Below are 25,779 nucleotides of genomic sequence, written 5' to 3'. Positions count from 1 at the left end.
GAAGGCGATCATGCCCGTTTTTTGACTGTTTGACCCTAAGTATGACCCGAGGACGAATTTGGGTACTAAATCGGATGCCTAGAATTAAACAAGTATAATTTGTGCACAACTCTGGTGCAGATAAAGCGCATTTTTTTAACCGAAATAGCTTTTATTTTGACATCACCAATGGATACATTTCTTTCAGACGTCTCAATCGCCCTTTGTAAGTACCCTCTTCCGACAATCCATTCTTGAGGTATAAGGGAATATACCCGATCACGATAAGAGGTCGAGGAGGAGTGCTATGGTTGGTAGAAATTAATTCCTTTCGGTGAGACCTTTCATTAGAGTAAACCAATCAGGATCCAAAACTAGTTTTCAAACTCCCCCCTCCCCCCTCCTGCGCCGTACTTGATAAGAGGATAGTTGGTAGAAAATGGTTCCTTCTTCGTTGAAGACCTTTAATTAGAATACAATGAGAGATAAATTAATTTCATTGCTCTCGATTTTTAAAATTGCCTTTGGGTCAGGAAACAATGTTTGAAGAATTTTGCAGTTTAAGGGGAAAGGAGAATGAGATTTCATAAAGTTTAACTTTGGGATTATTGAGTAATTTTTTATAGAACTTACAGGCATCAGGAGAACACAAATGACAAGTTGGATTAATTTACGCCTTCTTTGCATTTCTACAACTCGCTGATAGTAGAACGAGCAGAAATTCAGCATAAAATACGCTTCCTTGCATTTCTGCTCTCCTGCGACCAATAGCTGTTTTTAAAATCAATCTCAAGGCTTGGAAGTAATTTGTTAAAACATTGTTGCATCAGGGGAACATAAATCGCGAATGGAAATTTACATCTCCTTGCATTTCTGCGCGGTTGATACCAATATACCGTATGTTTCAAAAATCAATTTTTAGAGCCTGAGAGTAGGTAATTTTTCTAGAGTTCAGAAGAACATAAATCACAATTAGATATTTCGCTTAATCTTGCATTTCTGCACTCCTGATACCATACCTTCGGGGAAAATAAAACACGATTAAAGGTTTGACTTTATTTGTCCCTGTTTTGTTCTCCTGTTATTAATACTTGTTTTTAAACCTATCAATGAAATGTTTGATCCATTTTATAGTTTCGTGTATTTTAACGCTCTCGATTTTTAAAATTGCCTTTCGGGCCACGGAAATAATGTTTGAAGAATGTGCAGTTTAAAGAGAACAGGAGAATAGTTGTTCATAAAGTTTCGGGTTATGTGAGTAATTTTTTCAGAACTTACAGCATCAGGAGAACAAATGACAAGTTGGATTAATTTATGCCTTCTTGCATTTCTACACTCCTGATAGTAGACGAGCAGAAATTCAGCTTAAAATACGCTTCCTTGCATTTCTGCTCTCCTGCGACCAATAACTGTTTTTAAAATCAATCTCAAGAGCTTGAAAGTAATTTGTCAAAACATTGTTGAATCAGGGGAACATAAATTACAGACTTAATTCACGCTCGCGTACTATTCTGGAGTATCCGAGGAACATAAATCGCGAATGGAAATTTACATCTCCTTCCAGTTCTGCGCGCTTTATACCATTATACCGTATGTTTCAAAAATCAATTTTTAGAGCCTGAGAGTTTAGAAAAACATAAATCACAATTAGATATTTCGCTTCGCATTTCTGTACTCCTGATACCAATAGTTGTTCATAGAGTAATTTTTCAAGAACTTGCAGTATACGGAGAACACAACTCACGAGTAGAATTTTCACTGAATTTACTTCTCCTTGCACTTCTGACACTAAAAGTCAATCTTCACAGCTTGACAGTAACTTTCCAAGAAAATGCAGCATCAGGAGAACATACATTTCATTCACGCTCTGGCATTTCTGCAATCCTGAAACTAATATTTATATTAATTCCTGTTAATAAAGGGAATCGGAAAATAAATCCTCCTATAAATGTGCAACTGTTCACGAAGTCAACTTTAGGATTACGCGAATAATTTTTTGGGAACTTCCAGTATCCGGAAAACATAAATCTCGGGTAAAAATTTTGTTTAATTTCTGTGATTTTGATAACGGAAAGGTTTTTAAAATTCTCACGGTAATTGTTCAAGAACTTGCCGCATCAGGAGAACATACGATATTCTGTTTAATTTATGATAACCCTTTTGCATTTTTGCACTCCTGTACTCTGCACTAATAGATGTTGATAAAGTCAATTATTAATTCTAGAACTCGCAGTACACGGAAAACATAAACCACAAGCATTTCTGCACTCCTATTACTAATAGTTGTTCAAAATGTAACTTTTAGCATTATGCGAGGAATTTGCCGAAATCTTGTAATAATAATAATAATATTTATTGCAATACAAATGCATTACAAAAGGACAGCAAGTCACGAATGGAAATTTAGGTTAATATACTGCGCTCCTGATACTAATAAAAAAATACTCAAAATTAATCTTGGGTTCTTAAGGATAATTCTACAAGAAATTTTAGCACAAGTAGATATCTGGCTTAATCTACAGTACACCCCGAAAATATAAAAATTAATTTATTTTAGTCATTCTCATGTACAGGAGGGTCTAAATTGCACACTTTCTTATGGAAACACCCTTTATTTTAAGAGTACTCCTTAACTTTCTTAGTAGTAAATATAATTGATTTTGGTAAAATCTTTCTTAGAGCACTTTATGCGATACACAGTTTTTATACAGGGTGTTTGGTTTTTCTTATACGACCCTAAACTATATTTTTTCATACGGACCACCCTATATATTTTGAAGTTTTTGAAAAGAGCGTAAAGTTGCCTGATATATCATTATATTATTTTTGCAATAAAATTCATTGTAAACATCTAGGTTGCCACGGCGAACAAAAGATGGCAGGCAAAAGACGGCGCATCATCTAACAAAAATAGCGACAATTTTGTTGTTTTTTTTTCTTGCTCTCTCTATTTATATTTTGACTTCCTCTCGAAACAAAACCGCATTGTCTATAACGAAAGACCGGAAGAGTGGAAAGTCCTCATTCACACGTATATTCATGGCAAACTTGTGCTAAATATTATTTATTTATACAAAAACCTCTTAGTAGCGTGCATTACCGATTGTTTGCAAAAGATAGGTCTGTTTGATCCTTTCCCTCCACCGTCGGGATCGTTTACAATCGGTCCCTTGTTTCGTTAATCAAACAAGGGATCTCTCTGTGTCAGCGGTCTCTCTCGATTTACAGGTATATACCAATTAATATTGTTATCATTGCGAAAGAGGTCAACGGTAATAAAACGCAAGTAGCTAGGTATTAATAGTGTAGGTGTAACAGGTGTTTTGAGTACCTACAACGTAGAAATGGCAATAAGGAAATGGCACAATGACGCATTCCATAATTTCCTCCTTTAAAGGGTAGTGAACTGATTTCTTTTCGAATTCGACACGTTTAATGGCTCTCGGTTGTACATACAGTTTGCTCGTAAATTACAAGCAGGTATATAGTGAGTAGGCTTCGATTGCAAAGAGCGAGTTTCAAAAATTTTGTCGTGCACTTTATATCTAATCGCGCTTCATCTGGAAAACGGCTAAACGCAATTTGGTGATAGGCACCCGAAAAGTTTCAAAATTAGGATGTTGTCATAGAAGGGCGGAACTAACGATTTCGGTTTTTGGATAAGATTTTCAAGGGTGTACTACCAAAAATTCTGATCTCGACTAAATTTCGTATCTGGACTACAAAAACGCGACTTTGAATACCACTAACAGAATCCATCTAGCTACGTTTGTTTCTGAGATACAGGGTGAAAACGAAAAATTTGAGTTTTTTGGACGTTAACATATCTTACTACCTATATAAGATAGAAAAAGGCGAAAACTACATATTTTAGGTATTTTTACGTCGGATCCAGTGGCGTAGTCAAACAAATTTTGGACCACCTTTTCATAGATTTGACCCAAAGTTTGTGTTTTTTTAATGCAACACCCTGTATATTTTAACGTCAATTTTGTGCATTCTTTTTCCTGATTACATTGACCTATATCTTTTTATATACCTAGGTAATATTTTTGTGACCGTCGGCCATTTTTATTGATTGGTATCCGCTGCCTTAGTTACCATGGATACAATAAACAAAACAAAATCCCTGGTTTGTTACCTAAAAACGGTAAAAAATAAGAGTTCTAGTTTTTGGTTCATAGCTAAAAGAAAAAAAAATATAGGTTATGATCCATCACTGTAATCAACAAAAACAATGCAAAAAATTGATGTTAAGATATACAGGGTGTTTCGTTTAAAAAATACCACCTTTGGGTCAAATCTCAGAGAAAGTAGTCGAACTACGCCACTGGATTCTACGTAAAAATATAGCCGCCACGGGGAAAGAACGTTTCGGGTTCCCCACGTGATGTCACATACCAGTGGCGGCGTAAATTACAGAAAAAACGAAGGTAATTGTACTTATGTTATTTTTTAAAGTTATAGTACACATTTTAAATTTCTAAGATTTACTATGTAAGTAAGATTAATTAATCACTAAATTCCTTGTCTGAGCTGTACCTAGTACGCCACTGGAATTTCCGAATTTGAAAAAGGACGAGTGTTGTATTCGACTGTCAAACGTTCTTTTTCCGTGACAGCTTGTATCTATATAGGCAGTTTTTATATTTGTAAGTAGATTTCTATCTATCTACCTATTGTAATGGTACCAGTATCTATATTTATATGTTTATATATAAATCACTTCCAGGAAACTCTCTAACTTTCGTAATTATTACCCGATTTCAACAAATAAAAAGAGTTGATGTAACTCGGTTTCGGTCAAGTTCGTAAATCCGTCAATTCCGCCATATTGGAACAAAATGGCGAAAAGAAATCTAGCTACGAGCTATCTTTTTCTATCTTGCAGGGGTAATAAGATATAACATCCCAAAAAGTCGAACTTTTCGTTTCCCCTATCGGACAATGGAAAATTTGTCCCACAAGTACCTATTCTCGCACGATTAGGGCGTTGTGCGTGGGTACACCATCCTGTTGAAACCAACAGTTTCCCACTTTCCTGTTTTATTGTGTGCCGTACATATTTATGTTCGTAATAAATTCGAGGGGGGTAAGGAAGACCTCCCAGTAAATGAAAACGCTTACTTCTGTCAATATTTAAACTCTGATATAACTGAAAACTGTAATTAAATGTCAAAGGTTTGCTTACATAAATTACCTATCTATATAGGGCGAGTTCTTAAAACGTCTCGGTAATTGACAGCCATGATCGGGTCCTTTCATTGACTTATACAATGTAATCTGCAATGAAATATTCGCGGAAGCTTCAATTGTACATATACAAACAATATTGGTTTTCGTGGTTTTTCCATACAAATAAATATAATAATATCGTGAGCATATACATTGTATTTTAGACGAATGGACGATGTCAGGACTGAATCAAAGCTCGCACTTCCGAAAAGGCTGGACGATTTTGCACATTTTTTCACCGTTTCGTTACACAACCACGTAATAGATGTTTTTGAAGAACTGTCACTTTGTGAGTGTCAATTTTTTTCTTTTTGTCTTTCTCAGATCTCTTTCTTTTTGCCTCTTCGACATCTTCTTTCACACTTCATTCGCTTCTACTTCATACCTCTTTAATTACAGCTTCGTGCTTTCTCTTCCTTTATTGACGCGTCTTCCATTTTTTCGTTGACGTCTGCTTTCTTCGCGACTTTTCCAAATCTCTTCCGTTCTTTTCGCTACTATTCCACTCCACTAACTTTTTTGAATTTCGCCAACTGTTTCGTCCGTGGCCGAGGTAAATCCTGGAGTGTTAAAATTACTTAGCGACATTCATCTCGAAGCACAAGGTTCCCGTATCCAGGACCTTCAGATACCTTCTGGACTGCAAAAGGTCCCGCTAATTACAAAGTACCCCATGCACTTTATGTAAGAGACTTCGGAATGTTATTTCTCACCAATGGGAAATGGGGCTACTTTTGAGCATTAAGGTCAGATTTACTTCCTCGGATTGTTAATGTTTGTATATTGTGGATATTGCTCCAGATTTTTTACCCTCTGTGAACAATGATTCGGAATTTTCTTCGACTCGGTTCTTTTGTCAGGCGAGCTTTAAGGGAACACGGATTTAAATCCATTCTGTATAAATTTGTAGGAACTCTTCAGCCTTTTTGATTTATTTTACATTTTTGATTAATTATTCAATAAACTTTCTCTTGTTTTTGTGTGCGCGACCTACATAATTAACAAAAGCATAACATTGAACATTTTCAATTTTTTTCATATTTTTTATAAATGACTTAAATTTTTGCCGGGGCCCCATTGTGGTTACGCCACTGGCTGACCATAGGTTAATAGATATAAAGAATAGTCGCAGAAACAATTTTTAAATGAAATCAAAATAAAAAAATTGTGCACTAATTTTTGCACATAAAAAAAGAGGGTTGGTTATTATAGTGTTAATGCAATTTTAGGAGGATGTTCGCAAAAGTGTTACACAGAGGGGAAGGGGGATAAAAATTTCGAAATAATTGCGTTACGTCATTTATGGGTTGCCCCTCCACAGATTTTAAATGTTACCGAATTTCGAATATGGCATCCCGTTTTTAATACCTTTTAAGATGACGGAAAAACACGTATATCACACATGGTGGTTCAGTATCACATTTTTTCTAAAAATACAATTTTTGATTTTTTGGGAAGAGTGCTTTGGAAAAACAAAACGTAGGTTGACTTATCTCGAGTAATGTCATTTACGTTTGTGCTAGTTTTACTCCAAAAATATTATTTATTCTTATGTATTTTGTTCTAATTTGAATTATAATTTTCTTGCAAAGCGAAGGTTCAATTCTGTTCAGATGAAAATCGAATTTTGTTAACAATAGTTCCGCTGCAACCAGCCAGATGGATCAAACTGTCAAACTTGTGTTCGCAACAAAAGCACGTTGTGTTTTTCCAAATCACTCTTCCCAAAAAAATTAAAAATTGTTTGCCATTTTTAATCTGTCACGTCCAAAAGTCTGGTCACGTTTTATTTGCCTAAAAGTAATAGCGCATCTTTCATTTTGATAATAATAATAATATAATTTTCATGTTTTTGCACAGTGGCGCTTAATTTCATCATTTTCTAATTAAATAGCATATGTACCGGGTGACCCAATAAGACTGTTCCTCGACCATATCTTGGGAAAATATTTTTTCCCGGTCGATCTGAGACAATTTTTTTTCGGGGCAAAAAAAAGGCAGTGTATAACCTTCCTTTTTTACCAAAAATCGACTGCACCAAAATCTCTCGGGAAAAAACTTTTTCTTATTAATTTGGGTGCGTAGAATCCAAAACGATTCGTACTTTTTCGATTAGACTTCTCAATCAAAAGTTATGGACTAAAAACCAATTTCGAAAGAAAATTAAAAAAAGGGCTGTAACTTTTGATCTAGTAGCCCAATCTTGGAACTGTTTGAAATTATGGAATCTACAGGCCTTATTCTATAAGAAAATGTTTTTTTCCGGTCGATCTGAGACAATTTTTTCTTGAAGACTCAAAAAAAGGCAGTGTTTACCCTTCCTTTTTTTCCAAAAATCGACTACACCCACATTTCTCGAGAAAACACTTTTTCTTATTGATTTTGGTGCGTAGAATCCAAAACGATTCGTACTTTTTCGATTAGACTTCTCAATCAAAAGTTATGGACTAAAAACCAATTTCGAAAGAAAATTCAAAAAAAAGGGCTGTAACTTTTGATCTAGTAGCCCAATCTTGGAACTGTTTGAAATTATGGAATCTACAGGCCTTATTCTATAAGAAAATGTTTTTTTCCGGTCGATCTGACACAATTTTTTTTGGGGCCTCAAAAAAAGGCAGTGTTTATTTAACCTTCCTTTTTTTCAAAAATCGACTACACCAAAATTTCTCGGGAAAATACTTTTTCTTATTAATTTGGGTGCGGAGAATCCAAAACGATTCGTACTTTTTCGATTAGACGTCTCAATCAAAAGTTAAAGGCCAATTTCGACAAAAAAAATTCAAAGGGCTGTAACTTTTGATCTAGTAATCCGATCTTGGAACTGTTTGAATCTATGGAATCTACAGGCCCGCCCCATTCTATAAGAAAATATTTTTTCCTGGTCGATCTGAGACAATTTTTTTTTCGGGGCTCAAAAAAAGGCAGTGTTTAACCTTCCTTTTTTTCCAAAAATCGACTACACCCAAATTTCTCGGGAAAACACTTTCTCTTATTAATTTTGGTGCGTAGAATCCAAAACGATTCGTACTTTTTCGATTAGACGTCTCAATCAAAAGTTATGGGCCAATTTCGACAAAAAATTGAAAGGGCTGTAACTTTTGATCTAGTAGTCCGATCTTGGAACTGTTTGAAATTATGGAATCTACAGGCCCGCCCCATTCTATAAGAAAATATGGTTGATTCTTATTGCATAAGGAATGCTCTTTTCAACGATACCAAATTTGTTAAAATCGGTCAAACCGTTAAGAAATTAAAGCAGGTTATTGCAAAAACAATTGAACCACCATCTTTGTTTTTTGAAATAATTGATTTTTTTTAGTTTATTATGCGAAATTTAAAGAGCATGCAATTTTAAAATTTAAGACCCCCCCCCCCTCTGGTGGTCATTTTTAGAATTTGAAAATATTTTCCAGCGATTCTCCGATGACGATTTACCCAATAATTTTTTTACCCCTAAGTCATACGACGAACAGTTTCCGAGATATGGCCGAGGAGCAGTGTTATTGGGTCACCCGGTACATATGCTATTTAATTAGAAAATAATGACGAAATTAAGCGCCACTGTGCAAAAACATGAAAATATAATTTATTATTATTATTAAAATGAAAAATGCGCTATTACTTTTAGGCAAATAAAACGTGACCAGACTTTTGGACGTGACATTAGATTAAAACTGGCCATATGCCGCAATCATAATTTTTAGGGGGTTTTCTAAGGTAGTATAATTAGTATTGCATCAGGAATTTTTTGGAAATCTTATAGTTTTTTACTATCAAAAATGAGTTTTTTTTTAATAAGGCACAATTTGATCCGCGTGAGTTTCTGTTAATAGAACTTTTACTAAAATCCGTATACTGGGTGTTTTAAATTGAGTAGGATAACATGGCTCTTTTGTTATACTTATAGATTCGGATAAATTGGCAAAGTTGTTCGATGCGATATTTAAAAAAAAATAATTCGTTTCGTAGATAATTAGAAACAAGTGAAAATCGACATTTTTAAAAAGTTTAAATATTTTAGTAACAAAGAGAGGTATCGAAAAAAGTTTTAAATAAAAGCTGCAAGATTGGATGGGATAAATTCAATGAACGTAGAAAAAACATTTTTTTAATGGCGGTTTTCGAGATATTGACATCAACTTCCTTATTTTAAATGGACGCCATATTGGATTTTTACGTCACTTGACAGAGAAAAAAATTGCAAAACCAGTGATACTAAATTTTCACTTTTTTTTAATTATCTACAAAACGATTTATTTTTTTTAAAATATCGCATCTGAATGCTTTGCCAATTTAACCGAATTTGTAAGAGTAACAAAGATAGGCATGTTATCTTACTCAATTTAAGACACCCTGTATATATAGAACTGTGGAATTATTGACAATTTCCCAATTTTGTTAGGTATGTCAAGTAAAGATTCAACTTTCGAAGTTTAAGTGCAAAAATTCATCTTTTAGTGTCTAATTTGAAACGACAAACCTTTTAAAGCCCTTTTTAAGTTTAATTAAACATGAAGAATTATTTTTGATTCATTTTCTGACCCTTCAAGAATTCAAAGGTTCTTAATTGAAATGGTACATTATTTCCGGTTGGTTTTTTTTCCTTTTGATGTCTATAGTCAACATCAGGCTTTGAATTGACCCCTTATTCCCTACAAAAACAAAAACCGCGATTCCCCCATCAGGTACCTTTACCTAATCTCCACTTGTGGCGTTTTTTATGGTCAAGCAAATATTGAAATTGAGACCAAACCCGATACTAATCCTCGATTTTCTAAAAAAAAAAGGTAGGTCAGGTTAAAGGAAATGCGACATCGAAAACAAAACACGGAAGGGATTGTTGATTATTTGCCCTATAATTAAAATGGCACCAAACTAAAAGATTAACAAATATTGAAAGACGTAATCCTAAATAAACTTGTTACAATTTTATTATCATCGCGTTTACGACGGACCATTAAATTGTTTTAGCATCACACGAGTCGATCCTTTTTTATATAGAAAAGGCTATTTTGAGTTCAGCACCCAATTAGTAAACTTTTTAACATCCCTCTCTCCTTTTGTCGCAGGGCTATAGCCCTTATCTATAAACCGATAAATATTAAATAATTCTTATCTCGAAAGGCGACTTATCTTATTTATATATACGTCTAAATCATATTTTTTCTCCGCTTACATTTCAAATCGTTTTTCCCCTCGCTTTTTGTTCTAAAGCCTCTTAGTTTTAAGTAGATGGTGCGCGTATATTAATTGAAAGATGAGGATCGAGACAGGTTTATATTATAAGGTGTTGACAAATCCGTGTCGGGGGTGGCTTTTTTTTAGTTCCCTTTGCGGTCGCCGCACGAATTTTTCCCACTTTCCACCCAATTAAAATTATCGCCTTTGTCGATCGAATAATAATTATAATAGAAAAAAGTGAAGGATATGGATTTAAATCCTGGCAGAAGTCGCGGTTTGTTTTTGTACGCGTAACTAACCACAATTCGTATTTAATTAGAATAAAAAACAACAGTTTTCGGTGCATGGGATAGGGAAACCTAACCTCAATCTTGTAACTAAGTAAATTTGGAGCTGTAAAAAAATAAATGCAGCATAAACGTCGTTACGGCACATTTATTGTATAGTCGTAACTGTTTGTGTTCAAATCCCTACACATCTAATTTATAGGTTTCGGTTAATTACCGGGACCTTTATTCATGTGTGTTAGGAGTAATGGGTTTCCTTGTCAAAGGTTATGGCTGCGGGTTCTCAGCTACCGCGTTGATCGATTTAAGAAACGAACCACCCCCGTCGATCGGGGTGGTTGCACGTGTGCGAACAACTCTTTTCCCAGGCACGCGATAACGCACCATGTTATTTTCTTTCTGTATAACGTTAAAGCGCGATGGTCATCAAGATAAGCAAACCCATGTTATCCTGGTGAACAGGCACCGGACTTCCTGGGGCTGACCGATAAGTATAATATGGACCAACGAGATCATTTGCGTCATTTCTAATGTATACGGCTATTTATAAATCGACCTGCACGTTGCTGATAATGAAAAAAAAATTATAATTTAAACATTTTTTCGCATTGTTCAAAGTTAAGCGTTAAATTGAGTCGCGGTCGACCTCTGCTTTAATTAGGCTCGAGGCGGAGTTATAATAAATTGCGGTACCAATTATGTTCTACTTTAACGGTATAACTACTTTAAATTTGTGGAAAGCAAACATCCGTTCATGGCCATTGGCCATATAATCAACCATACAAAACGAATTAAACAAAAATTAGTCCGTCCGTCTGTCTGCAGGTACTGTTAAACTTTGTTACCGTTACCCTCACTCGATGGGCACCCTAAGTTTGGGGCCTGCATGAGTGGGAAAATGTTCATAATTAAGATTTTCATCTTAAAAGCCCCCCCCCGCTCCCCCGTAAACCTGGGAAATTCCTGCCAGTCTTTACCGGACGTATACATAAGAAGAATCATTACTTAGATCTTCGGCCCCTTACAAAAAACATGTTTTGGTAATTTCCACACATTATGTTACACCCTGTATAATTTAAAAAAAATTATAAATTGTAATTACTTTTAACTAGCCTAACTAAGCTAAGAGTGTATCTACACGGTGTCCATTTTTCGAGTGCTTACCTTAAGAAGAAAGTTGGTTAAATGGGGGCAAAGTTACGAATACAACAAATCTGAAAAGAAGTTTAAAATATCATCAATAGTTTTTAAAATATCGTAAAAAAACGAAACTTTTTGATTTTCGTTTTTAATATCTTTAAGATGACGGAAAACCACCTGACAACTTTAGTTTTTCTTATGGGCGCCATTTTGAATTTTGACATTTTGAGATTAGGTCTTTTTTCTCTTTGTAACGATATATCACACGTGGTAGTTCAGTATCACATTTTTCCTAAAAATACAATTTTTAATTTTTTGGAAAGAGTGCTATGGATAAACAAAACGTGATCTTTTGTTGTGAACAAAAGTTTGACAGTTTGTTCCATATCTGTCTGGTTGCAGCGTTGGCAGGGAACTAGTGTTGAGAAAATTCGATTTTCATCTGAACAGAATTGAACCTTAGAAAATTATAATTCAAATTAGAACAAAATATATAAGAATAAATAAAATTTTGGCAATAAAACTAGCACAAACGTAAAGGGCATTACTTGGGATAAGTCAACCTTTTGTTCACAACAAAAGAACGTTTTGTTTTTGCAAAGCACTCTTCGCAGAAAATGAAAATTGTATTTTTAGGAAAAATGGCTGCAAGAGCGCACTCAACCTCTTTGGAAAATGCTCTAAAAATGCGCTTTAACATCGAATCAATGCGTCTCCGAATCCAAATGGTATTAAAGGCTCTAGAATATTAAATTTCGTAGAACACTCATGACGCCATTAGTAAACATTTGAAAATCAAAGTTTTGAAAAATCCCAGAGACTCGCAAAACCTGTTAAAGGCTATATAAGTACTTAAAAACTTTAAAAAGACTCTAAAACAATCTATACAGGGTGCTCGTAGACTTTGAAAGGTTTTTTTTGAGACCGATTCAGATTTTTTGCGACCCTTACAATATGTTTAACGCTCTAAAGGACTAATAAAACCTGCTAAATGCTGGGCTCGTAAAGACCTTAAACAAACATCTACAAAGCACTGGGAGACTTTCAAAGGTCCTTCGATACTGGTTGAGATTTTGGTCCCAGGAAAGTGTCAAAAAGCCCTTTGAAGACTCAAAAAGTACCCTCAAAGTACTATTGAATATAAATAATATAAAGGCCACGACTCTTAAAAACTTTTGAAGACTCTTAAAAGTCCTCAAGGCTTCTTAAAGGTTCCGGTCTTAAAGCGGTGAAAGAATCAAAGACCACTCTTTGTTGATATTGGACGCTATTAAGACTGTTTGTGACTCTTCACGGCTCTTTTAGACGTTCAGGGACTCGTTAAAGGCTCTACAAAGGTCGGTCTTTTAAACGTCCCTTTTTAAAGACTCTGAACATATAGTCTTTAAAGATCATAAATGGTCTCTTCAAGACTCGGATGTTAACTACTTCTAAAGATGACCTAAAGCTATTAATGGTTCTTAAAAAAAGGCTGTGGAGACCATTGAAAACTTTTATAGAGAAAACATTGGGTGCTTAAAGATCTTGTAGATCAAAAATGTCCATGACAGACTGGAAAACTCGGTTTCAAAGGCTCTTTACCACATTGTTCGTCTGTTCACTATTTTTACAGTTTTCAAGATGGCTATTTCGTTTACGTTTACACTTCAGAATTTGGGGCTTTAATCGCCCTGAAAAAAATGCAGGAATTTTTTGAAAATTTTAATGTAAAGTATCCTCTCTTCCAGAGTTTTTAAGTATTTAAGAACCTTTATTAGTATTCAAGAGCCTTTAAAAATTTTCAAGAGCCCCTTAGTACCTCCAGGAGTCTTCTAGATGCTTTTATCCTTTAAAAGCCTTCAAAGGGTCTTCCAGAAACCTTTACCGTTCTTAAGAACCGAAAATGTAACAGCCTTTGTGAGTCTTTGAAGCCTTTAAAAAGTCTTAAAGAGCTTTTCGAACCTTTAATAGACAGTTTAAAGGCCAATACTTTAATTTTTCATGATATTCTTTTGTTGTCTTTTGTTCTTAAAAATCTTCAGGTACTTTTATATGAACTTTAATCTAAAGAGCTTTCTAAATGCTTTAGGTCTATAGTGCTTAAGAGCTGTTAAGAGCCTTCATGAGTTTAGCCTTGTAGTTTGATTTATAGACTCTAAATTGTTTTTTTAGTGTTCTGATCGCAGAATTTTGAGACTGAATATTCGAAAACGGTTTATCGAAGGAGAGACTGTAGACGAACTTTAAGAGCTGTAAATTAAGAGCCCTAAGAGCTCTTCAATTTTCGGTTTTCAAATATTTTTAAAAAATGCATGTCTATTAAAGGTTCCAAAAGTCGTTTTAAGACTCAAAAAGCACCCTCAAAGGTATTTTCGAATGTTTTCACAAGCCCTTAAAACTTTTAACGACTCCCAAAAATCCTCGAAGGTTCCGCTTTTAACGAGGGAAAAGAATTAAAGCCTTTGGAAAACTAATTTGTTGCTTTTGGAAGCTATTAAGACTGTATGCGACTCTTAACGTTTTAAGGACTTTTAATGGCTCATCAAAGGTTCCCATTTTAAAGACTGAGCCCGATTAAATGCTCTCGAATCCTCTAAAGGGACAATCTTAAAGTTTTTCAAAGATTTTAAATATAAACCTATTGGGGAACCTTAAAGTGTCTTAAAGGTTCCAACTGCACTGTTTTTCAAGACTAAAAAATTATAAAGGCCCTAAAAATCTTTTTTAAATGCTATGGAGACCATTGATAACTCTTACAGAGAATTAAGACCTTTGGTGATCTTTGAATACCCTTATCGATTTTGTAAAACAAAAATGTCTACGACTGGCTAGTATTGACTAATATTTAATCAATTAGTCCTTTCGCTATAGTTATCATGTATAGACAGACAGACGGACGGACAGAAAAGTTCAGAAAACGAGCTGGGTGCTCATTAATAAACGTGCATATCTTTATAGATTTCCAAAGAATTCTAAAAACTCCTTGAGATTCAAATTTTCACAGCGATTGCTTCCTTTGTATGGTCGCTCGTCCTTAACTACTTTTACGGGTTCGAGACATTTACCTCGTTTGCCACAGTATTTGGGGCTTTAGGAACATCTAGGAATTTTTTGAAGATTTCTCTAGAGCTTTCTACAGTCTTCTAGAGTCTTTAATAGTATTCAAGAGCCTTTAAAAAATTTTCAAGTGTCTCCCGGAGTGCCTTTAGTTTTTAAAAGGTTTCAAGAGCGTTCAACAAACCTTAAGAGGTTTCAAGGTTTTCAAGAGTCATCAAATACGACGTCTTCTTGCACAGATTAGTCAACACCTTTATTAGTGCTTAAAGTGCTAAAAGTCTTTAAGAGTTTTTTTGGACCTTAAGAATGGAAAATAGCCTCTAAGAACTTTCAAGGCCCATATCAGGCTCCCAAGAGTCTTCGAGAAACTTTTATAGCTCTTAAGATTCTCTATATTCCCTTTAAGAACCGTTATTTTAACAGTCTTTGTGAGTCTTTTTTCGAACCTTTAATAGACAGTTAGTTTTACTAAGGCCAAATTTTGAGGAGGCTTTTATAAGTTCTTTAAAATCTTCAAGAGCTTTTGCCAATAATTATTTAAAATCTTGGGATCTGCCGCTCTTTTAGAGTGCTGAAGATACTTTTTTCTTTAAGAGCTTCTTTGGAAGTATCTTTGGAGTATCTTTAAAAATCTTCATAAGTTTTAAGGATTTTCAAAAGAGTTATGGGACCGAGTCTTTAAAAGGATTCCCCAAAGGTCTCTAAGAGATTGTGGTGACTTTTATGAGCATTTTCAAGCTTTTCCTTACAGATTTTTATAATCTAATTTATTATCGAATCTTGAAAATCCTTTAATAGAATCTTGAAGAAGTTTTCAAGGGGTTTCAAAGGTCCCCAAAAACACTTCAAGGTTATTCTAGAAATCTAGGAGATTTGAGAGCGTTTAAACATCCTTAAAAGCCTTTAAATACTTTAATACGCTTTGGAAGTGTTTAAGAGTTGCGCCTTCAAGATCAATTAGGAGATATTAAGAATTCTATGAAATCTTTAAAAGTTTTTATGAGCCTTTAAGATCTTTAAGACCGGTTATGAGCCTTTGAAGGATGAAGATTTTTTTAAAGATTTTCATGGGCTTTAATGTTATAAAGGTTATCAATCTTTGAGTCTTTAAAAGTATTCTCAAAGAGGTTAATACATTTTCCGAGCACTTTATAGCTTTTTTTTAAAGAAGTATTTAAAATCCGAATCTTAAAAAGCCTTCTGCAAACATTACGGATCTCTAAGTGAATAAAGATTCTTGAAAACTTATTGAGATTTTAGACCTTGAAAACTTCAAGACCTTCGAAAAGAATATCCTAAAGGCTTTTGGAGTCTTAAACAAAATTTAAAAATTATTGAAAAACTTGAAGAGGTGCCAGTAGCCTTTAAGGTGATTCTTCAAGACACTACAAGAGTTTTTTAATGTCCTTGTTCGTTAATACGTTTTAATAATGTTTGAAACGCGCTTGAAACATCCTATATAGTTTTGAAAAGCTTTTACGAGCTCTTAAGGCAGGTACTTAAGGACTTTTGAAAGACTGCAAAAGGACTGTATTCAAATCTTGAAAAGATCCTTTACAAATTTTAAGGATTTCTAATTGTATTTAACGGTCTTTAAAAATTTTAAGGAATTTTAAGAGTCGCCTACAGTTTCCCAGTGCTTTCAAGTTCCCAATGTGTAATGTATAAGAGTGTCTTAAAGAGTTTTTCAGTTTTAAACTATTTAAATTTCTTTAAAATCCTGAGAATCTTTAAGAGGTTCCATGAGTCTTTAAAGTTTTCAAGGATTTTCAAGACACTTGAGAGTCTTTAAAGCTCCTTCACAAACAACCAATAATCATATTTGCAATTGTAATCAGCTGATCTGTACGAAGATGGCGTGACCAAGGCACCAAGCGGATTTCCCTGGACCCAACTGGGCCCGCGCAATTCAAACAGTCTACGCAATTTTTGAACATGCCTCGTATATCTTCAAAACAACATATTTTTTAAAGAAGCTTCTTATGGTTCCCAGAATTATAAAAAAGTTTTCTACCAATCTACGTACTTTAAATGTGGGTTCAATGGCGTACTTCTGCATGGCCAAGGGGGGCAACCGCTATTTTTTAATACATATTTTTAAAGTGCTGCTACATCCAAAAATGTGTACCTACTTTAAGAATATACCAAGAAAACTAGTGGAGGTTGCCATTAAAAATTATACCCCTCTTGACCCTGCAGAAGTACGCCACTGGCCACAAATTTAAAGTAAGTACACAGTTCGGTAGCGAACTTTTTAGAATTTTGGGTAAAAAGCTTCGTCTAAAAATTTGTTTTGAAAATACTATTCAGTGTTCCAGCCACCCTGTATCATTATTCTAAAGACTTTTTGAGTTTTTAATAGTCATAGGAAGCTATAAGGGTTTTCAGTAGTAACCGTTCAGCTTTAGCGGCCCTGTAAATCGATCTGTTTTTTGGAGTCTGTTGTTTTTGAGGCGCTTGGACCCCTAAACTAAAAACTGATTCTGGTTTCGGACGAACAAACTACTGCCATTATTTTCTTTTTTTGCTTGTCACGGTTGCTAAAAAAAATTAGAGAAGAAACGTGAATTTGGGGACTTGAAAAAAATCATTATACACCCTGTATAAATCTTTCAAGGACCAAGAAACGGAAGAAAAATTAATTCTGAAGATAAATTAGGTGTACTATATTAAAATAAGAATTGCTCCTCTAGAACTAAAACTTTGTCTGATCTTGAAATCGATTCAAAATTATGGAAGTTACCAGGGGTGAATCTGAACTAATGTGTCAGCTCTAACATGAGGCTAATGCGCAATTATTAGTAATTTCCGTTGCGTCACGCTCTACATGGCAACGCAAAAATCCTAAACCATTGCCGAATGGGTAGGTTGTTAAACTGACAAAGGTCAAGGAGCGATCAAAGATCATAATCTGAGCAATTTACAAAAAAAAATGCACGCGACAAAAAAGTGATCGTCGAATTTCTTTTTCGGAGTCGACAGCCGGTAGCGCGCTTAACGTTTCATTAATTGAAATTGATTAGATTAAACTATTAACGCAAAATGTCCATAAAACGATACTTTATAAAATTATATTGGCGAAAATTGTTGATATTGTTATCAGCTTAGTGTAGGTCGTGTCGTTTACGTTTTTGTTTCGTGATAATGATAGGCAACTTATCATGCACCGATGTGTTTTAGGTGTCGACGGCTACGTCGAGGAGGCATCCCAGTATAGTCCCGCCTCCCAGCAAGGAACTCAGCCCTCTCCCCATTCCAGAGCCACCACGCCTATGGAATGTCTGCCTTACGGCTCCGAACCACAGCAGCCAGAGAATTATCCCACAAACATGCGGGCCGATGGTGGCGATTACGTTATTTACAATCATCGCATGGACGAGGTAAACATTTCCGTCGCGAGTTTTCCCCAAACTAATCGCGCGCGTGTCTTGCAGATACACCTGGAGGAAGGCGCGAACTCCCAGTACCTGCAGCTCGACACAGTTCAGGGCGTCGCGTCGAGTTCGCCGAACGGCAGCGGCACGTCGAGTCCCGGCTCGCCGAGGAGGGCGGTTTTGACACATTTAAATTCGGTACCGCCGAACGAACAGGGAAATTTGGAGGGGCCGCAGCTGACACAGTTGTCGCATCACATCAGCTACTCCGGAAATTTGGAGTCATCGGGAAACATTGCCGGGTAAGTCACTTTTTTCCATTCCATTATGAAATATGCGGGATATGCGCGGATTTCCATATCGTGAATCCATTGCTGAATTTACTCATCGCCATATACTCACCTTCTGAGATTTAAAATAAAAAAACTATGGATGTTTCAAATTTCTGATTTTGTGCACCGTATTGCAAACATACCCTGTACAATATTGTACAATTTTTCAAGGATCCTGTATAAATAGGTACCTTACAGAAGATTTACCTAGTTTATACCTATGGTATTTACCGCATTAAATAAACAAAATATGGTTGTTTTTCTTGACACATACAAACAAAACACTGACTTTTTGTATAGGTACATGATGCTTAACAAAAAGTATGCAAAATTTCCTATCTCTTATCTACTTATATTGTGTGCTCTATTTAAAATAAGACATTTATGGAGAACATATTAAACCAGCAAACAATTTTGTATTTCAACTTTTTTTTGTACCACGATACTGTCAAGAGATATCGCTCGATATCGAACTAATGGAACACAACAAAAAGAGCCGTTTTCAAATAATATTTTTAAATGAAGAGACGTTCTTTTTTAATAGGGGGTTTATAAAAAAACTTTATTTTAAAATTTCATCCGCTTTATTTTTTATATGGCCTTTAAAAAAAGAACACACTGTATTGAGTAACATTTTTTATTTTACCTATTTATACGATATACGGTAAAAAAACAGTTTCAACAGGATGGTGCGCCCGCATATAATGCTCTAATCGTACGAGAATATCTATCAAACAAATTTTCTGGAAAATGGAAAACCAGGAAAACGTGTCCAATAGGCATTTTCGTACGATTAGGACGTAGTGTGCGGTTGCACCATCCTGTTGAAACTAACATATTCCAACTTTTCTTTTTTTGTGTGCCATTGCATTCGTGATAAATAAGGATAATAAAAATACCTCAATACAGTGTGTACTTTTTTTTATATGCAATATAAGAAAATAGAGTTGATGATGGTTTGTCCGAAACGAAACGTTGTATTTTTTTGGTATATCTTCGGAAGTAATCGGAATTTGTTTAAAGCATATAACTATTTAATTGGGTATTTACGCCCTTTGAGGGCACCCTCTTCCGTTCTGCAGATATTTGCACATTCAAGATGTTCGCTCTTAAAGTGTTGACATCACCAATGGATATATATTTCTTCCAGACGTCCCAATCATCCCTAGTGAGTATCTCTCCTTCGGCAATCTGTTTTTGAGATATAAGGAATTATATCGAATCACGTTAAGGTAAGGGGTCGAGGAGATGGACTAATAGGAGGAATAAAACCAGCCCCCCCCCCTCCCCCAACCTCCGCTTGATAAGGAGTCAGAAAGAAGGGCGGAAGTTCCTTTTGTTGGAACCTTTACTTAGCATCCATAGAAAGATATGTAAAGTTAATTTCTACACCCCCCCCCCCTTGGTCACCCACCGATCTCGAAAAGGAGTCGCGCGGGAAAGTTATACTTTGTACAGGGTGAGTCAACGGTTGCGCGGAGTATCTTAATGCCTTGAAGATAAGATTTTTCGATAGATTGTATTATGATATGGTTGCATATTTTTCACATTTTAAATATATTTAGAATTATACAGGGTGCGCCCACAAAGTAGGGCGCAAAAATGGTACATTTTTTTAAATAGAACTCCCTGTATTTGAATGCATTTTTGAATTCTACATGTAATTGTAGGTCTTTTTTATTATATGGTTAATATCCGAAAAACTAGTAGTTTTTTAAAGATAATTCGATAAATACATCTACTATGAAACATTAAAAATATAGCTTACAGGGTGTTTTTTTTTGGTGGGTCCAAAGTTACAAAACTTTATATTAAAATATCACACTTTTTTTAAATGGAACACCCTGTATATTTTTCTGTCATCATTTAGCTCCTCCAAAAAATTAGGCTCTCTTCTAAGACAACAAATTTGAACGCCGTCTGGCACACCTATTGCCAAAAATTGCAGGACAATTCCACTAAAAGTAGTTCACATTTATTACTAATGAAACAAAGTTGTTGTCAATTTTTTGAAAAAGTTTTTGATTTTTTTTTAAATTTCCGGTTTCGCGAAGTAAAAGGGAAAACGGAAAAAGTGAAAGTTCGGAAATTTTCTCAGAATCGCTCAAAAATGACGTCCTATAATCGAACGGCGAGTCTTCGGGCCCCTACCTTAGGGACTTTTTGGCCCAAAAAAGGATATGACTTTCCTCTTTTACATATCAACCTTACATTGGACAGAGGAGAGATAAGAGCGTGTAATGTAAAATAGCAGCCTACTGCGACTTACGATTCATATAAGAAAAGTAACTTCAACTTTGGCGGCTGCCCCGGAATCCACAGTGCCAGAAGGCTCAAATATTTACGCTACACGCTTTAACCTTTTTCTGTCCAATAAAAATAACTGCAAGCCGATATCTCAACAAATACGGGAGTTACACATTTTTTTATTGAAGTCATGTTGGATTTTGGCAAATTTTTTAAGGGATCAAAATGGCCCCGTAGCTCAAAACCGACTTCATTTTTGAATTCTACGCACGGTATTTAGTAAACTAGTTTTTGTCAAATTCAATCATTTCAAAAATTTTCACTCTTGGGCTTTTTAACGGAAAAGTACTGGAAATCACATGGAATTTGCATTCTTCGTTAGGGCCTTTCTGACCCAAAAATGCCAAAAAAAAGAGCATGACCCCCTTCCGAACTTTCTCATTTTTTTAGGTATCAATTTGTGGTTTCTTCAATTCGACAGAGGAAGAATGAGAGCGTGTAATGTAAAATAGCAGCCTCCTTGGCGGCTCATGAGAAAAGTAACCTCAATTTTGAGTAAGGCTGTCCTGGAACCCGACGTGCCAGATAATCCAAATGTTTACAGTACACGCTTTAACCCTTCCTCTGTACAACAAAAATAACCTCAAGTCGATATCTCAACAAAGAAGGGGGTTGCAATTTTTTTATTGGGGCCCCGTCGAAGTTCTTTAAGGGCCCAAAATGGCCTTGTAGCTCAGAACCGACTACATTTTTTTAATCTACGTTCCCGATTTAGTAAAGAAACAAGTTTTTGTAATTTTTTTGAAAATTTTTGTTCCATTTCCCCCAAGTAAACGGACGCAAAAAGTGAACGTTCGGAAATTTTCTCAGAATCGTTTGAAAATCACTCCTATAATCTAACGGGCGCGTAGAAATAAAAAAAAATAGCCTCAGATTCGTTTTCGAGCTTTCCGTTAGGGACTTTTTGACCCAAAAAAGTCAAGAAAAGGACATAACCTCCTTCCTTTTTTAGATATCAACTTGCGTTTGTTACATTCGACAGAGAAAGGATGAGAGCGTGTAGTGTAAAATATCAGCCACCTGTTCCTGAGCTCAAAGTGGCCCACATTTTTACATTACACGTTTTCATCTTTCCTCGGTCCAATTGCAGGTCGATATCTCAATAAATTTGCAAATTGTTTATTGGGCTCATGTTGAATTTTTGGCCCAAGGTCCAAAATGGGCCCGTAACTCAAAATCGACTTCATTTTTGAATTCTACGCGTTTGATTTAGTAAAGAAACAAGTTTTTCTAATTTTTTTTAACATTTTTCGAAAATTTCCATTTTCCCGATATGTATAAATTTAAAGAAAACGTTTTTCTCAAAATCGAACGAAAATTTCTATAGTAAATCGGATGCGTATAATGGAAAAATGGCCACAGATTCATTCTCGGGCCCTTCCCGAAGTGTTTACATAGGGGCGTTAAAAAAATGCACGTTATCTGCATAAGTGTTGTGCACAACTTGTACTTATTTTTAAATATCGAAAGCGAAAGCGTCTAAATTTTTACACTACACGTCTTCTCACTTGGTTTTGAATTTTTTAATTTTTTACTCCTCGGCCTTTTTAATGTTTTCAGCTTCTTTAATATTTTACGAAAATGGGTTCTTCATCTTTTCAAAGGGCTGTAACTTTTGATCTAGTAATCCGATCTTGGAATTGTTTGAAAGTATGGATTCTACAGGCCACATTCTAATAATGTACAAGATCTTTAACGCAAATTTCCCGAATCAGTTTTTAAGTTCTTTGATTACTTTACTTGTTGTCTGCTTCTGCAGTTTTATTTTCCACCGAATCAGTACTTCCCTAATGAGGAAGATAAGAAAAGATCTTCTAATCCGAATTATCTTCAGCTTCGTTTTTGAACTCTTGGTTTTCCTGGCCCTGTTTCGGTTTCTACTTCTTCACCGTCTTCGGAAATCATAGTTTCTTTCTTCACTTACCCCCATCAAGTCGGTAACTTAACAAATAAGAGAGTAGCGAATTTCTGATATGCGGCATTCGGCTCTTAAGCCCCTAAATGGCCTCCAGCTCAACACCCACTTCATTTTTCGATTCTGCTTAACTATACCTAGTAGGCAATGATCACAATATTGCGTCAATTGTTTCCACCGCCTACTATAAAGGGTACTAAAATGAAATTGAACAAATGCTACAAAAATGCTACATCAGGTAATCTTCAGTATAAGGGCGTTCTTTTTTGGTTAATTGATGCTGAAAATTTACGTGGTAAACAAGAACCAGGGAAACGTTGAGTGAAAGTTTAAATTTTGATATATTTCAGTCGCAAATTTCGATCATTCAACGCCTGCAAGCTAAGTGGGACCTGGGGGTGGAGGTGCGTACGGAACAAGGAGAAGGGGGTGGTTTTTTTCACAGTACAGTGGTGACTTGATTCAGACAACATTGAAAAGAAATGTACAGGATTAAGTTTTGGAAAAAAAAATGGTTAATGCAATAGTTGAGATAAAAAGTTGTTTTTATAAAAATATAATTAAATGATTACGCGATCTCATCAAAGAAAATGATGTCGATAACAAGTTGAAATTCAAATTGACAATTTTTGTTTAGGTCAAACAAATGATTATTTTAATTAACGATCTTTGGAATAGATGTATGTGGTTGTTTACAAAAAAAGGCGATAACGAAGACGTATATCAATGGAAAAGTATTCTTTTACCATTGTATATGCTGTTTAGAGGTGTAGGTTTATGTAAACATTGTTCTCAATATTGACATCATAAATCGAAAATCGACTCATCTTAAGTCCATATTTGCATAGGGAGAAATATCTTATCTCAATTTTTACGATAACACGATACGAGTGAATGTTAATTTGTTTATATTAGTCGACAATTATTTAAAGAATTACCTACTTCAATTGGTATGCGCGGGAAAGATTTCTCTGATATACGATACCTATTCCGCAGAAAGTCCAATTCTGCAACCATCATCAAGAACTTAAGATCCGTGAGACGACGCGGCGCCCGCGGATTCTCTCTATCCAAACAAGCGCAATTATAATATCAGCGAATTGATTCGTGATCAGATGAGATCAATGAACCTCTTTGTTTTTCGCCAAACGAGAAAGTCAGCGTAAACAGATTTCAACATCGACAACGTCAGGAAGGTTTCCGACGAGAAATTTTGGCCAGAAACAAAGAATCCGTTCGCAGGTGCATATGCGTCGACTCAAATTGTAACTTGACTCTGCAGAATTATCAGATGCTGCTGTGATAAGTAACCAGACACAAAAAAAGACAGGCAAAATCTACACAGACTGAGCGACGCTAGCGCATTTTTATTATTAAATATCCATACTCGTCTTCTCCAACACGACATTCACTTTTTTTTGGGTTCCGGTAAAGAAACAATGCCAGATTCTTTCCGAAAATTTTGAATTTCTCCACTCAAAATCGGAATTTTGGACACCCCCGGTTTAGGGAAAAGGCCATACCCAAAAAGTCAGGAAAAAAGTACATTTTGGGACTTTGGCTCGGTTTGGTCATTGGGAAAAATAGACCGGTAGTTTTTCGGTGGAGGAAATCAAGGAAACGCGAAAATGCTTTTTACCTAAGACATGGACGCAAAAGCAAAGGAAGCCTATCCCCTTATTTCTCCCCCATGAAAGTTTTACAGAACCCAAACCCTTGTTTTTATTACCTCGTGTCCGTCTTTAAGTATGGAGTTACATTTCAAATTAGCTGCATATTAATATTGATTCTTTGGTTTCATTTTCTTAAATAAATCCTAGAAAACCAAACGACTATACAATATACAGGGGGAATCAACCTTCTGTATAGACAGCCGATAGTGCCCAAATGGTTGAGACTAGAAAAACATACGTTTTGTGAAACATTGTTAGGCATACAAGGTGTTCCGTAATGTCTTCGTTTTGTAAAAAATGTCATTTGTCGTTTTTGAATTTAAAAGAGAAGGTGTGTCGCTAAGTTAGTGTCCTACACAATGGCCACAAAATCACCAAGGACCTTTGGCCATTCATGAATCTGAAACTTTAGATATTTTATAATTTTGTTTGAAAAAAATTTTGGAGCTATCGACCGCCTAGGATCACCCTGTATAATAAAATTCATACCTACATGCCAAGCATGGCAACAAAAAACAACCGTTACAAAGTGGAACTCGAAGGGATCCGCACTTACTTTTTTGAGTGGAAAATTTAGAGTCGGATGCCATCACCCAAAAAAGGGGTAATAAATCCAAAATTTAAAAAAAATGCGATTGGAAAAACCTAGGCAGAGCTATTCTTCCATGTATTAAATTAAGGAAGAAATGCAATTTTAAGGCTTGCAGGATATTATTTTTTTTTAAGCAAAAATTGTTTATTTTAGTCCCCCTACCACCCAATTTGTTAAATACACCCTGTATACGTTGCAGAAACATGCACAACACAAAGATAAATCCGCCTTTGTCTTCTTGTCTTTTAGGTTCTTCACATTCGATTTCTTAGGATTGTCTGTTTTTTTTTAATTTTTCCAATTCTATGAGGTTTTTTAGATTTTTAAGACGGCCGAAATTAGATTCTTCAGATTCTTTAGATTTCTTTCTTTTTTTAGATCGAGAATTTTTTTCAATTTTTCAGGTTCTTTAAATTCAATTTCTTAGGATTTTCTGTTTTAAAATTTTTCCAATTGTATGAGGTTTTTAGATTTTTAAGACGGCCGAAATTAGATTCTTCAGATTCCTCAGATGCTTTATATTCTTTGGATTCTTTAGATTGTATAGATTTCTTTCTGTCTTTAGATCTAGGATTTTTTCAATTTTTTAGGTTCTCCAAATTCAATTTCTTAGGATTTTCTGTTTTGTAATTTTTCCAATTCTATGAGGGTTTTCAGATTTTTAAGACGGCAGAAATTAGATTCTTTAAATTCTTTAGATTCCTTAGATTTCTTAGATTCTTTATTCA

The 25,779-nt window shown here is 35.2% G+C and overlaps 1 protein-coding gene across 4 annotated transcripts in view; it reads left to right on the top strand.

The window, feature by feature from the left end:
• Positions 1–25,779, top strand: part of LOC116170356 (transcription factor GATA-4-like) — a 94,634-nt gene that overhangs the window by 40,786 nt on the left and 28,069 nt on the right. For all 4 annotated transcript variants that reach the window (XM_031486687.1, XM_031486686.1, XM_031486685.1 and 1 more), the window contains 2 exons: positions 18,039–18,238; positions 18,293–18,534. In XM_031486687.1, coding sequence (XP_031342547.1) covers positions 18,131–18,238; positions 18,293–18,534 — 350 coding nt within the window. In that variant the 5' untranslated portion in view covers positions 18,039–18,130. The remainder of the gene's footprint in view (positions 1–18,038; positions 18,239–18,292; positions 18,535–25,779) is intronic.

This window comes from Photinus pyralis, unplaced genomic scaffold (genome assembly GCF_008802855.1).
Source record: "Photinus pyralis isolate 1611_PpyrPB1 unplaced genomic scaffold, Ppyr1.3 Ppyr1.4_LG5, whole genome shotgun sequence".
In the NCBI taxonomy this organism is placed as follows: Eukaryota; Metazoa; Arthropoda; class Insecta; order Coleoptera; family Lampyridae; genus Photinus; species Photinus pyralis.
This window is presented reverse-complemented; position numbering and strand designations above follow the sequence as displayed.